The 15365-nt window shown below is 44.5% G+C and overlaps 1 protein-coding gene across 2 annotated transcripts in view; it reads right to left on the bottom strand.

Annotated features, from left to right (window-relative positions):
- Positions 1 to 15365, bottom strand: part of Grid1 (glutamate ionotropic receptor delta type subunit 1) — a 719927-nt gene that overhangs the window by 281214 nt on the left and 423348 nt on the right. For both annotated transcript variants that reach the window (XM_046450257.2, XM_058581047.1), the window contains one exon: positions 1365 to 1418. In XM_046450257.2, coding sequence (XP_046306213.1) covers positions 1365 to 1418 — 54 coding nt within the window. The remainder of the gene's footprint in view (positions 1 to 1364; positions 1419 to 15365) is intronic.

Here is a 15365-nt window from a genome sequence, read left to right on the forward strand (position 1 = left end):
TGGATCTTGGGAGCAGTTACTATCTGATAGTACCTACACCGTTATTAACATTAGCTACCCAAAACTATTTCAGCCATATTAGCACTGAGCTAATGAGAAATACACATCATAAAAAAAGAAATTACCCACATAATAAACCTTGCATCTTCCAGAATGAAGCCATTAGAAATTGATCCACTAATTTAGGAGCAACTGAAGGCTGCAGCCCAGATGAAAGCACCAGGAAACACATTCTCAAGTTCACTCCCAGCTCACACACACTGCAGTCACACAGGCTGCCTTGGTTTGTAGTTCCTAAATAAACATGTGGTCAGAGGGGATTCTTTAGGAAAGCTTGGCCTGTGGTTACTGGCCACTCCCAAGCAATGCCTGCAGGCTGGGAGAAGCCAGGACCAGGCAGGCTGCAATGACATCTCATGTTCCCATTACCCTACTAGGGCCACAATAGTGAGATGGCTAGTCAAGAGGACATTTCCTATGCAACCACTTTAAATGGGTACATTGATCCTGCTCCCATTGCCTACACACACAAACACACTCACACAAGCACACTCATAAATGCCTATATACTCACATGTCTGCACAACTGGCACATACATTCACACCCTCAAACATATAAACTTGCATGCACATACAACTCATACTCACATATACTCTCACATATATGCAACTCATACTCATACACTCACATGCAACTCACACGCATACATATTCACAGATACACGCTCACATGCATATACAACCCACACTCACACATATACACATAAATACATACTCATACAGGTATACACACTCACATGTACACTTACACCCATTTATACACAATTACTTACATTCACACTCACACATGTACATTTCCACATACACTTACTCAAACCTTTATCATACATGCATTCTTACACAGGTACACACTCATGCACATACATACTCTGGCTCACACTCAGGCACACTCATATTACCCTCCCACACCCTTAGCATCCTGCATGCAATATGGCCTCTCCCCTCCTAATTCCTTGTCCCACTCCCTGTGCATCCCATTTACTAACCTGCTCTAATCTCTCCAGCCCCAGACCCTGACTGGCTGCCTCACCCTACCCCACACATCTAATGCCTCACACCACTTCTCTGACTTTTGACTTTCTCATGGACTCAGGTCTTAATTCTTTCCCTGGTCCCCACCTGGTATAGGTGAGCATCTTGGCAGGTCAAATCCAATTCTCTGACCTCTTGCCTTGACAGGACAAAGCCCAGGATTTATTCCAGCCCCTAAGTCAAAATTGGACATGAAAGGATTTTTCTGAGCTTTGCCAAGGGACAGGTGAATGTCAGTGCAGGCTGTGCCCTCACCATTCAGGGGCTCTTACCTCATTCACAAAGACCCAGTGGCTGTCCTTGGAAGCTAGGTTGGTCTCCACAGCCTGCAGAGAGAAAAAGAATGTACATGAACACAAGCAAGCCAGAAGCTGGCAGACACACAAGATTGTGGAGATGGGGTTTTATAAACATTGTTCTTGCAGAATTTTTTCCTTACAAAACATGCCATTCCCCTGGGGCCCACTCTGGCTGCCTTAGCCACAAGAGGCATCATCTGAACACAGACATCTGATTTCCTGCTGTTCTTCTGTACTCTCCTGCATCAGCCCTGAGCAAGGTTAGAGGCTCTGGTTCCTGCAGGCTTCACAGGGCCACAGACAGAGGCACAGCCTCCCTTCCCAAGAATGCCTGCAAACACCTTCCTGCAGGGGCTCTTAGGGAGGACTCTCATCATTGCCTGAGGCTACAGAATCAGAAAGCCAGAAGGTTGAATGTATGGCAGCTTGTTGGACTGTGCTGAGTGACACCGTGACACCCAGAAGACAGAAGCTCAGAGCTAGGGCTCAGAGCTTCCTTCACTTCATTAGGATCCACAGAACCTGCAGCTCTTTCTAGCTCCTGGGCAGTGGCCCCACCCCCATTACTCTCTGTTAGACTGCTTTGTTCTATTTTTATAGAAAAATATTTTTCTTATTGTCTGTCTCTGTTAGGTTGGGGGTTCCATAAGGTCCAAGTCCATGTATCTGAGGCACACCTGTGTCCCTAGAACTTTACCAGCATATAACAGGTGTTCAATTAATATAGTTGAATATATGATTAAAGGCCCAGGAAGACAGGGCCCAATTACTTATTTTGTTTCTCATGTTTATGAGCGTTTTTCCCCTCCTTGAATTGGAAAGCCAACAGACTGAAAGAATTAGAAGGAACTGATGGTTTTCAACCATGTCCTGTAAGAATACTCACAGTGAGCGTGTGCCAAATGCTCAGCAAGAGCACCCGGCACAGTGCCAGGCCATCTATGAACCTGGGAGAAAACTTTCTGATTATAATCACTATTTATTTATTTATTTATGTATTTTCATAATATAATCGTTACCACTCCCGGTTGGAAAAATACAGAAAAATTTAAGTGTTCAAAGTCACCCATAAGGTCTCCCCATTTTTATGAAACATGCTAAGAAGTAAAAATTCCCCATTTATTCCTCCAGATTCATCCCTCCAGAGATTGTTTGAAGTGTCCCCCCTCCAGAAGCTTCTACAGTCAGGTCTGCAAGTACATGTCTACTTGCATATCAGACAGATATTTTTATTAAAATCACATCAAGAAATACACATCAAGTTACAATTCTCATTTTGGATTATTAATATAGCAAAAATACCTTTCCTTGTCAGTTCTTAGAGATCTGACTCTTTCTTAACAAATGAGGCATAGAGGTTTCAGAGCCTGCACCAGCAGCCCAGCCAACATGTGGTCCAGTAAGGTCATAGGCCCTCATGGTGCTAAGGCTCACAGGCTGCCATCCCACAAGGTTCTGTTAGGACCTCACTCCATGAGAATGGATGAGTTTGTTGGCAAGCACAGCAAGGTCATAAAGACAGAGCCTGTGGAGTATACACAGGTGAACTCTAGACCCCCAAGACCTTTATAGACAACATCCCAAAGGACACCAAGGGTGGGCACACAGCCTCTCCTGGGTCAGTCAAGACTAAAGGATGCAGACTCTACTCTCCATCCTGTGAATGAAAGGCTGCCAGACTCTATGAAGAAAAACTGGGGCATGAGACTGGAGTGGAAGGGAATGACCTCCACCCCTGTCATTCATTCATTCTGGTCATCTGTAAAATGTAGAAAACTCTTGCCCCCTCCTGTCTGCCAAGGTCGACAACATGATCTCAAGTTCTCCATCTCAGCAAGAGGCAGACTCAGAGACTGGCACTCCAGTCTCTCTTACACACCCCAAGCCTTCCCTAGGAAGCAGAGAAGGGAAGTTCCTTGGATGTTCCTGTCCTTTGTGGGGCTCAGCTTTGCTTCCCAACTTGCTCACATTTCAACGTGTATCCTGGGAGTCTCCTCTGGCTGTAGAAGCCTTCCTGTTCTCTTCATGAGCCTCACCTCACACTTCCCTGAGATAAATGAATCATTTCTAAAAATATCTAGGTGCTTCCTCTCCTACTTCAGAAGGAGGCTCAGGGTGCTCTGCAGACACTTAATAGAAAGATGGTACAAGAGATGTCAAGGGTATCCATCCACTCCACAGGTCCATGTCCTGAGATGCATTCCACCCTATTTTACAAGCTCGGTAAGCCAGGCTATCTCCAGAGAAGCTGCAAGGACTCTGGATACCGTGGCTCAGAGAGGAGCTCTCAGTTTAGTGGGAGAAGGGAGAGAAGCTCATGGTGGAGTCCTGGCTGCACAGACCAGAGCCTCTTTCCTTTGAACACTCTGACTTCCATGGATGCCTTTAGAAGCCCTGGTGGGGAGGTAGAGAAGGGAGCAGTGGAGGCAGGGAGTCGGAACACTCTGAACGCGTTGTCTGGCCCCAGCTGGCCTCAATTCCCAACACTTCAACCTTTTCTTCATGATCACAGGGAGACATTAGTGATTTGCATTATCAAATTGGCACACCATACAAAGCTGGGAGGATGTCATAATATCTCAGAAAGCTGGAAGGATGAACTGACTCTCAACAGATGTGGTTTAACAAGGCTGAACTCAAAGATTTACACTTGTTTTCAATAGCAGAGAGGCTACTGGGAAAATGAAATTGGAAAGCAAGGCCCTGGAGCAGAGACGAGAGAAAGGGAAGGCAGGGATGAGGGGGTTTGTTCTGCCCTTGGATGTTGATCTGAGTCATCTGACTTCATGGAAGACACTGCACACTGGAGCCCAGTTATGGAGTGGAACAATGTAAACCAATGACCAGTGAAAGTGACCAAAGATGCTAAGAGTCTGGGACAGTGTAGATTTCTTTAAACACTTGAAGAAAAATCATCATATGGAAAAGAAACTGAAGTTTCTGTTTGCAGCCTCTAAGAGTAGATTTACAACCAATGGTGCCAAAAAATCAGGGAGGCAGATCACCTCAATATGGGTGAGATCTTTAAACTTTCCAAATATTTCAAGAGGAGGAGGATGACCAGGGACGAGGTACTGGCATGTGCAGCAAAGATTCTCAAATCTGGCTGCATGGAGGAATATCCTAGGTGGCTTCTACAAATACAGACCCTGGGGCCCACTGTTAAGCGATATGCCTGAGATCCTATGTTGTTTCAGATCTCTGACCTGCCTCTTGGCTCTGGAGCTGAGATCCCTGCTCCAGAATGTGTAGTTCTGTGATCTGAAGGGGTGGTCACATCTGTGCAGGTGAGAGGGCTTCTACCTATTCCTGCAGGTGCCAGGTGCTACAGACAACTTGAACCAATTGCCAGGAGAGTCCAGGGAGCAGGAAGGAGCTCTGACAACCTTAACAAGTCTTCCCACCTGGTATCAGACTCCAGCACAGAAGATGTTGCAGAGAATTGATCAGAAAACCCCACAGGACAACTGACCAACTTCCCCGTCCTAATTTCCTTTGTTTCCTTACCAATTAAGCATCAACTAATTTATTAAGCCTCTTTTCCCCACACAGAGATAAATAGCACTTGGCTGCAGCTTTTTTCCAGAGGGTATGACTCCTACAGAGTCTGGGATAAGTGGCAAAAAGGGGTGGCTACCTCCGATTGAGCAAGAACATGTCCACCTCCCTCTGCAATTACTGGAGAGCTGCCAGCTCTGAGGAGGGCCCTAACTGCTTGCTGCCCAGAGGGGAGCCTTCCCTCCCAGCAACACTGATTCCCCTTCTGTGTGGCATCCCTCCTCTTTCCCTCCCCAGCTATGTCTGCAGCAAAGGAAGGTGAGTCCTTTCATCCATAGAGCAAGCACAGCCTGGAGGAGTCTTAGCTGAGTGCTCTGGGCTGACCAGCTTCCCCTCACCAAGGGCAGATTCTATGCCCCTATGGCATTTGTGTACCTACCGTGCCATGGTGCTCTGCCCACGTCTCCCTCACATCCGATAGGATATTTGATTAGACTCCCTGTGTGTTCACTCCCGAGTGCCAACACCCGAGATTCAGGTGCCAGAGCCCTGCTTGGCATTCACAGTGACTGGGAACTTACACCCTTAACCGAGGACTGAGGGTGCCACGGATACAGATCCCAGCTGGCTTGCTCCCTGATGGGGACTTTCTCCCTGTGTGATCTCAGCTATTTTCAGAATTTCTCTGCAGGATGGAGCCAAAATTACCTCACTTGGCTTCCCTCACTTCCCTGTTCCACGTCCCCACTCCCCTGCTGGCTGTCTTGTTTTAACTCCCCCTGGGAATGCTTCTTAATAAATCATTATCACATGAATCCTTCTCTCAAAGTTCACTTCTGGGATACCAACCTGAGATAAACACCTCCTGCCTCAGGTTATGGTGAGAATTAAATGAAATTACACATGAAGCTACCCTGCCCAGGAAGTTCACTATACATGACCAGTTAGCGCAAGGATCCTCCCCATTCTTTCCCCCTCATGTCTCCTGCCTGGTCTCTTTCAAATGTGCACTGTGCATAATTTCCTTCCTGCTTTTATTCAGAAGACAGGGCCTGCCATGTCCTGACAACTATCCTAAAACTTCCAGATACATCCCTGCCATCATGTCTTTTTGTCAAACAGTGACAAAAAGGCAATGCACATAACCTTGCAAAGTGCTCAGTTCTGTCTCATCCATGACCTGAAAGACCTTTCAGGATAGCATGGTGCCTCTCCTCACCTCGGCCACAGTGATTATAGGCCATGAACCATGATAGGTGTCTGTAGACAAGAGTTGCACAACTAGACAAACTGAAGGCAGCTCCTGTATCCCATGGGTGAAGTAGGGGCACTGGCCTTCTGCTCAGGGAGGCCTGGTCACTCACCTTCAGCAGGTGGGGAGGCTGGCATCCCTCCTTGCAGTAAGGCTTCTGCATGGAGCCAAGCTCCATGGCTATGGGACAATCAAGCAGCAGCAGGGCTGAAGGCCTGAGCAACTGCAGAAGCTCCATACAGACTCTGACCTAGGAAGTAGGTCTCAATAAGCCCAAAGGGATCGCTGCAGTGGCCCAAAGCTACAGCACAGGTGGCTCTGTTAAGGTGTTGCTGCTGAGTCCTACAAGGCTTTGCCAAACCATCAGGATCCATCTGTCTGACTCCTCTGGCCTGTCAAACACTGGCAAACTCAACACTTTGGAAGAGCTGAGGAGATGGGACTTCTAAAGGATCCAGCTGACTTCGAGCCTTTTTGACCAGAGGAGGTAGTAGATGGTAATGGTGTTAACTGGCTCAAAGAAGTGCCTGGGAAGGTGGATGCAGGTGGCCAGTAGAAGGAGGCACGGCACACAGAGGTGCAGCTGGATGTCTGTCTACACATGTGCCAACTTGGTCTGTTTTTGTTTTACTACTGAACTACATCTCTAGTCCTTTTCAATTTTTACTTTTGAGAGAGGGTTCCACCAAGTTGCCTCACTAAGTTGCTGAGGTTGGTTTTGAACTTGTGAACCTCCTGCCTCAGCCTCCCAAGTTACTGGGATGTACCCTTGTCCCCAGCCACACACTTGTCAAATTGTATGGAAATACACATATGGACACCCAAATTCCACCCTCTGGAGGGAAAAGAGTGCTGCCTTGGGTAGATGCCAGCTAAAGAAAGCCAAGGATAGCTCTTCTTCCATACCTGGAAAGTTGCATGTAAAGAGGAAGGTGTCCCCTTGTTCATGAGCAGCAGCCCGAGTCTGAACCTCTGGTACCTTCTCCCGCTGCCAAGGGCATAACAGTGCTGGAGTATACATGACATAGGATCCCAACATGACATCCTGCAGGCCCACTGAGAACCAGGGGACATTTGAATTCTGTTCTTGCCACCCTGATTCTACATTTGCCATGGAGAAGGAGATTTAGGCCAATTTCCAGCTCCTGGCTCCCTAACAGGCTCTGGAGCAGAAAGCAGCCCCCAAATGCTGCAGAAATGGCAGGTGCAGGGCATCTCGCCTGGACCAGGGCTGGGAAGGGTTCACAGCTGCCCCTTGATGGTATGGTGATGAGGATCGGTTCTAATACCCAAGAGTTTAAACGGAAGCAGGGAAGACAGGAGTGCTGAGCACACTGGAGGAAGCATCTCCAGCCTGGGCACCCTTCCCCTGGTCCTCAGCCTTTGGTGCAGGACCAAGTTTGAGCCAATTCCAAGGGCAAGAAGAGAAACTTCCAGGATGCTTCAGTACATCTCCTCTATGTCACAACCCTGCATACCCCATTTACTCCCATCAAACTAACTAATCAGGCAGTGCTTTCATCTTCACTTCACAGACAGGAAACTGAGACCTCGATCTAGACTCAGATCTTGCCAAAGTCCCCATGGCTAGTACTCGGCAGAGTACTTAGCAGAAACTGAATTCAAACCCAGATCCTATTGGCTCCTGTCTGTGTTCTTATCCCTTGGACATGGTGCTCCCCCAAAGGCCCAAACAACTGTCTAAGAAAAGCATATAAGCCTCCAGGGCTAGCCCTGGCCCCATGACAAAGGGAACAAAACAACCTTTTTTCGTATCTGAAAAGACACCATTAGGAGTAGTGGAATCTTCCTTCTCCAGGTTAACTTGTCCTCAAAAGCCCACTTGTGTTCTTAAGAGTGAACGTGTTTCACTGTATCTTGGCCTACAGGACTAGTAAGTGGAGTGGAAAAAAACTCCACATGGAAGTCTTCCAGCACCATCGCTGAGGATTTATTTTACAAAGTGCAAATGCCACCAATTATTTATGTGTGCATTAATTGTTGGCCACTTATCTAGGCAACCCCCCCTCCAACACTGCAAGTCCTAGATAATGGAAGCTTGTCGGCAATTAGCATCTCTTTAAAACCCCAACTCTAACATTTGAGAACATTTCCCCCAAGGAGCCCAGAGCCTGGCACCTTCCCAAGGACAGATATGGAGCTAACTTTAAAGACCCACTGCTGCCTTTGCAACAACATGCTATTTAGAAACAATTCTCTCTGGGTAATGTCACCCCTCTAAAGCATGAGGGAATACAACGCCCCCATTTGCAAGGAAGGGGAGTAGCTGGTTGAAAGATGAGAGATGATTTGCGGAGCGAATTTACAGAAAAAAGAAAAAAAAATCAACAAAGCAGGCGCCAAGAGGCCCCAGTATCACAAGCTAAGGAAACCCACAAAGAGCAATTATCATGATCTATCTGGGTGGCTCTATGTTTCCTAGGGGCTTGCCTTCTTGGGCAAGAGGCCCACAATTCTGGCTCAGCTACTTCTGTTTATCCCAGCCTTGTCTCCAGAATGGCTTTGGGCCCTGCCCTCACTTGCGAAGGTGTCCAAAATTCTCCCCAAGATTCCTACCTCTGGCTCTGTCCTTACTCCTAGATGCCATTGAGGTATCTGGGACCCAAGCAGATCTTTTTTCCAGCATCTTCCTCTGGGCCTTTCCTAACCAAGAATGAGTCATCTGTTCCCACCTCACCCATCTTTCTGCTGGAGCATCCTTGATGCCCAGGAGCCCACCTATGGAAGGAACAGGAAAGCCACCACCTGGGCAAAGGGAAAGGTAGTTTGGCATGGGGCAGTGGGAGAATACCTAAGTATTATATAGCAATTGAATAAAAAGAAAGAAAGCATAATTGAATAAATACATGTAACGGTCTGATAGATCGGAACAATTTCTCGTCAATCATTAGAGCTCCCTGGTCTCCATCCTCACTGCTGCCCAAGTTTGAGATAAACAGCTAGTCCAAACTGTGCAGAGGACAGAACGGCAGCTCACAGCCTCCAGGGGAGGAAGATTCATTACAGATCATTTGTGGATCCTTCAGATGAAATAGAGACAGGTTCCAGGGCTGTGCAGGAAGTGCAATTTACTGTAATAAAAAGTGAGAATATGTTACATGTGGACAATTTATGAAGAAACGTTAATATCAGCAGAAAAATGAAATGGAGTCTGCTCGTAGGCACGATTTGTTTAATAAGATCAACTCAGAGAAGTGAAGCCAGGCAGTGCCAATGATATTGCCTGATGGACACTTGGATTTTAATCAATGATCTATAATTTTCCCACCACCTGGAGGGCACAGAAACCAAATAAGGCTGTCCATGTTCTCACTCCCCCAGATACTCAGGCTGTATCCTGAAGGGAGGCAATGTAAGCCTGGTTTTTCTATCTGATCTTGTCTCACAGACAAATGAGCCAGGCATTCAGGCCCTTGGCCACCCAAATGCTGTCACACAATCCCTTTTGAGAACTGAAATCTACAGTAGAACAAATCACTTCTGAGCTTATTTATGCCCCAGTCTAGTGTGACAAGAGTGGCCATCAGCCTCTGTTCATAGTGTAGGCTATGAACAATTGCAAGACTAAGTCTCCCCCAACAACCCAGGGCAGGAGATATGGACATGGGTGGCAGGTGGCTGCTTAGAGCCATTTTTCATACATCTACTGTTTAGCTCCAGCTTCAAATGATTTCCAGATACAAGAAAAGTCCAAAACTGATGGGAAATGTTTTCTTCTCCCTCCCACAGGTATTTTCATGTTCATATTAAAGCTTGAGAAGACTCTGCTTATATCCAAAGACCAACTCTGGGGACCCACGGTATCAGATGCTACAGATGAGGGTGTGGGGATCACTTGGGGCAGGAGAGTCCCTCCTGGCACTGCTGGGTCACATCACACCCCAGAGGCCTGCCCTCTCATATATGGGTGTCAGACCCACAGACCTAGACCCCTGGCAGAGACATCTGCTGGGAAAACAACCATACCACCTCATACTGCTCAATTAAAGCATCGGTCTCCAAGGTTAATACAGCGACCCCTTCAAATCATGCTCAATGTGATGCTGCACCCTGCTTCTGCACACGAACCTAATTCCTTTCCTCAACCCAAATTGTTTTTAAAAGATGGAAGCGTTTGAATTCTTTTTAAGGCAATAAAGTTGAAAGTAGCAATTCTTTACCAAGCTGATAAGAGCTTCTGGGTGTAATTTGTATTCTTTTTTATGAGCCTGACTTTTTGGAGAATGTAGTAGAAAGAAAAATATCTTCTTTTCAGTTCTGGAGACAAGACCTTTTTCTTCCTCAGGGTGTTGGGGAGGAGTTCCCCAGCCCAGGAACTGTCAGGGAACAAGTCCTTGATGTGGGGCATGAGAAAGCCAGGGAGGACCCCCCACCATGAATTTAACAGGGGATGGGAGGGACAGAGGGGAACTAGAGCATAAACTGCTGACCACATAGGTGACCTTGGTGCTCACTGAAATTGACTGGGAGGTCACAGTGGGGATCTGAAGTCTTGGGAAATAAGGAGGACAGGATTTTCCAAATTCAGTGCATGTTGGGCAGGGGGGAAGCAATCTATTTTCTTTAGAGTCTACAATATAAATTGCTTTACAATCTTTAAGACAGCCTCTGTAAAATTGCCATGCAGTTGGGTCCCAGACTTCTGAGTGGCTTCTTTTTAGCCCAAAGCCCTGTGCCTTCCACCCCAGTAAAACTACTCCACATATAGCTCCTAGGGCAAATAGGGACAGAATCAGAAACCAGATAGGAATGTGCTCAGTCCTTAGGATGTCTCCCAGCACAAAGCACCTGAAGACCCCACCCACAGGACAGCAAGGCTTGGTGAGAGAACTGTGTGAATCTAGGACTTCCAAGAAAATAGCCCCGGTAAGCCAGGAGGTTTAGATTTGTAGGAAAGGTAATTGAGTCACGTATCCACGTGTTGCAAATGAGGATTTGGTTCTGAAATTATTAGATGAGGCAACAATCAATTATAAACAAAATCAGCTATGAAGATTGATTAACTTGTAGATGAAGTATGGTACAGAAAATCTAATTCATATAAACAACCTTGTATCCATTCCCCTGACCTTTATCAATCAATGTCTGTCTACGGCTCTCAATTAGTTTCATTTTCATCCTTGAGTATATTGATTAAATCATCACCACTTGCATAGCCCTGTTCTAGCTGACCACTTTGGAACCTCGTCTTGCCTTGTGAGGGAAGACAGTGCTGGCAATGGGTACAGTGTTGGGCCCCATCATTTAATATCTACATCCTTGGGGGATGAAAGCAAATCAGCTTAGTGTGAGTGGTGCTGTCCCAAGGAATGTAGTGGTTTGGCAACAGTGAAGAAACTGGGATCTGAAATGGTGTTGAGGGATTGATTTCGCCCTTCTGCCATTCCCTGCTTGGCTCCCAGCCTTCATAGGTGCTGCAACTGGAGCAATTTGAATATGTCTGTAGACCAAGTCAGCCATTGCCGGGTCTTTCGCTATAGGATGGGGGACTCTCCAGGCTCAGTTCCTCTGCGTGCCCTGGACTGGTTCAGGGGATTTCCAGGCCTAGTTTGGGTCTCAATATATATTCCAAGATTTTCTAGGCACGTTCCCAAGGATGTGAGAAACACCAGTGGTTTTGCAGGAAGGAAAAGGGTAACCCCATAGGGGTCTGTAAGAGAGTGGTAGGATTCTGGCCACACAGGATCAGAATCCTTGACTCATAAAGGTACCAACATTCATGCACCAAAAACTCAATCCCCAATGCAACAGTGGTGAGAGATGAGACCTTTAAGAGGTGAGTAGGTTCAGGTCATCATCACAGGAGTGGGTTCCTGAGAGTTCCGCCCCCTCTTATTCTCACTCTTGCCCTTCCATCTTCCACCATAGGGTGACATGGCACAAAGCCCTTTATTAGATGTCAGCAGCTTGATATTGAGCTTCCCAGCCTCCAGAACTGTGAGAAATAAGTTTCTTTTCTTTATAAATTACCCCGTCTGTGGTATTGCTATGGCAACACAAAATGGACTAAGATTGTCTAATCCAGACTGCATCCCTGGGGGTGACTTGACCGTGTCCACCCCTATCCAGCCTCCCGTGGTTTTATGGGTCTAGTTCCCCAACATTCTGCCCACCCCTATGCAATGCCCAGTATCATTTTAATAAATTCCTTTTATTTCATATTAACTCTGTTTTAAAACTTTTTACAAACAATAGGTAAAATAATACTTATTTTTAAAATCTGAATATCAAACACTGGTAAACCCAATGTGCTAAATAAGAACATAATCAAATGTTTTAAGAAGGAGAAAAAACTGAGTAATTTCAAAGCACAATGTGACAATTATAGACAATAGTTTGTAAACCTATTATTCTATACCAAATCATAATTTCAAAAAGGCAGTACTTTTAAAGGGCTTAATCTTTTTAAAGACCTTCTACTGATAAATGACAGTCCCTAGTCCTCCTGCCACCCCAGTCTTGCTCCCCAGAGGCAAACACTTATAACCCTTTTAGCTAGTCCTTTGTGATTTACTTCCATATTTCTGAATCATACTTAATCATGTTCATACTGCTATTCTTGGTTGATCTGTTTTAGACATTAGCATAATCTATTATCTTTCTGATATGGTAATGAGGATTTAAATCTCTCCTACAAATCCACACTTTTTCTTTGCCTTCCCCAAAGTTCCAATCTAGTTGCATCACAATTTTTAAATTAAATTTGCACCCCCTTGTTTACTGTAGCACTATTGATAATATTCAAGGTATGGAGTCAACCTAAGCATCCATCTAGAGATGAATGGATAAAAAAGTGGTGGTACATGTGTTACACATGGGATACTATTCAGTCTTAACAAAAAGAAGAAGAAGAAATCTTGCCATTTGTGACAACATAGATAAATGTGGAAAACATATTGAATGAAGTAAACCACACACAGAAAAACACACTGGATGATCTCATTCATATGTGGAAGCTAAAAAAGTTGATCCCATGGAACTGAATAGTAAATGTCAAATGGTAGGGACCAGAGATTGGGGAAATGGGGCAATGCTGATCCACAGATACACAATGACATCAGATAGGATATTTTAAAAATTGTTTATCCAGCATAGACAAATGTAAAAATACAGAAAGTAGTTAAGTGATTTCCAGGGGCCAAGGAAGGGAGGGGCAGAGAATATAGGTGAGATGCAGAGAGAAATGAGGAATGGTTACTAATGTTTACAGAGTTTCTCTTATCTGACAAAGATGTTTTAAAATTGATTGTAGTTATGACTGCACAACTCTGCGAACCACTGGAGGGTATACTTTATCCTTTTTATTTGTTCTTTTTAGATCTATGTGATGGTATACTTTAAATAGGTGAACAATATGATAAAGGAATCATGTCTCAATAAAAAAATAAAAAGTGTCGACTCTACAGTGATTATATTGTTCTCTACTCAGCCAAGTAGCGGATTATGATCATATTATTTCCTGCTCATACAACTTTTGCTTTTCTTGTGTAAACAGTTGCCTTGATTTGTATTTATTTACACAAGTTCTGTGATGTATTTTTCCAAATGCTAAATCATACACAATAGGCTTTCAGTGTCCTTCTGCCCTGGAGGCAGCCTATCACAGCCCTAGCTACCCTGCTCCTGGATAGATGGACCAGTTGACCTCTGACTTCAGGCCAGGGGCTATCCTGAGACTTCCCTTTCTGCTCTGCTGATTGGATTCTCAGTACTTGTTATTGCTTACACTTATTTACATACTATTTTTACTTTTTACTTTTTTTTCACTTCATTTTTTCTGAAACCCATCCTATAGCAGCTTCTTTAAATAACTGCATGGGGTATAAATTTTTGAGTCTTTGCATTTGCTTGTATAGATTTTTTTTTTTGCAACCACATTTATAGTATCACTTAGCACAGAATATGTTAATATTAATTCTTCCACAGAAATAATTCTTCTCCAGTATCTTCTAGCATCAGTGTTACTAATGCCATTCTAATTCCTGTTGCTTTGATATCACCTGCCCTTCTCCCTCCCCTCCTCCTCTCCCACTACTAACCTCTTATCCTTTTTTCTGTCTTCCTTGTACCTGGTGACTTCATATGGCCAGGCTTTTCATTTACTTTGGCTAAGAATTTAATGTTTGATAGGAATTTTTAGTCTGGAGACACATGTCCCTCTGAAGTGTTTTCTTATTTATTTCTTTGATATTTTCATTTTCTCTGTTTTTTTCCTGCTCTGTATTCAGAATTTCTATAAGGAGAATATAGAATTTCCTGAGTCCAGTCATGCATTTTTATCAAATTTTCCTTTCCATTATGTATACCTCTTGGCCTTTTTTATTTCCTTCAACTTTATTTTCTAATACTTTGATTAGATTTTTTAATTTTCATTTACTTTTTTATCTTCAACTATTGCTTTGCACTCTCTATTCTTTTTCATAGCATTTTGTTTGTGTCTTGAAGGTACATTTTTTTAAAATCTTTTTAAGACTTTCAGTAATAGGGTTTTCGAAATTTTCACATTGGTCTTGGAATCCTTTTGTAAGTTTGTTGGTATTCTCTCTTTCATACATACATCTTCATATATACATCTTCCTCAAATACATATGATCCTTAGTTGTCCTCTCATACTTAAAGAGAGGCACTAAGAAGCTCACTGAAGGGCATGGAATGCAGTTTATGGTTCGGTAGGCTTAATCTGTTCCTGTTGCTATGACAAAATACCTGAAGCTGGGTGATCTATAAGTAAAAGAAGTTTGTTTAGCTCATAGCTCTGGAGATAAATGGGGCCATCATCCTGGAGAGAAACCCCTGACTGTGTCACAGCATGGTGATGGCATCATGATGAAAGCACACACAAAAGGAAGTGATCACACAGCAAGACAGGAGGCAAGAGAGATTGAGGAGCCAGACTTCCTCTTTAGTAGTATTCTCTCAGGAAATAACTATAGTCTCAAAAAACCTACATTAACCTTTTTCCAAGGATGATTCCTTCTGCAACCTAACAGCTTCACATTAGGCCCAACCTCAAAGTTTCTACCACCTCTAACATTGCTACCCTAAGGACCAAGCTCTCAACACACGATGCTTTGTGGGGCACGTTTCAGTCAGAGCCGCTTTTTTGACTCTGCCTTGGAAGACACCTCTCTCCTCCATGATATCAACTTAGAAGTCTTTTCTTTCAAGTCACTTGGTTTCTCAATATCTTGCCTGGAGGGTAT

This window comes from Marmota monax, unplaced genomic scaffold (genome assembly GCF_021218885.2).
Source record: "Marmota monax isolate L192 unplaced genomic scaffold, Marmota_monax_Labrador192_F-V1.1 WCK01_AAM20220418_F8-fsc00004, whole genome shotgun sequence".
In the NCBI taxonomy this organism is placed as follows: domain Eukaryota; kingdom Metazoa; phylum Chordata; class Mammalia; order Rodentia; family Sciuridae; genus Marmota; species Marmota monax.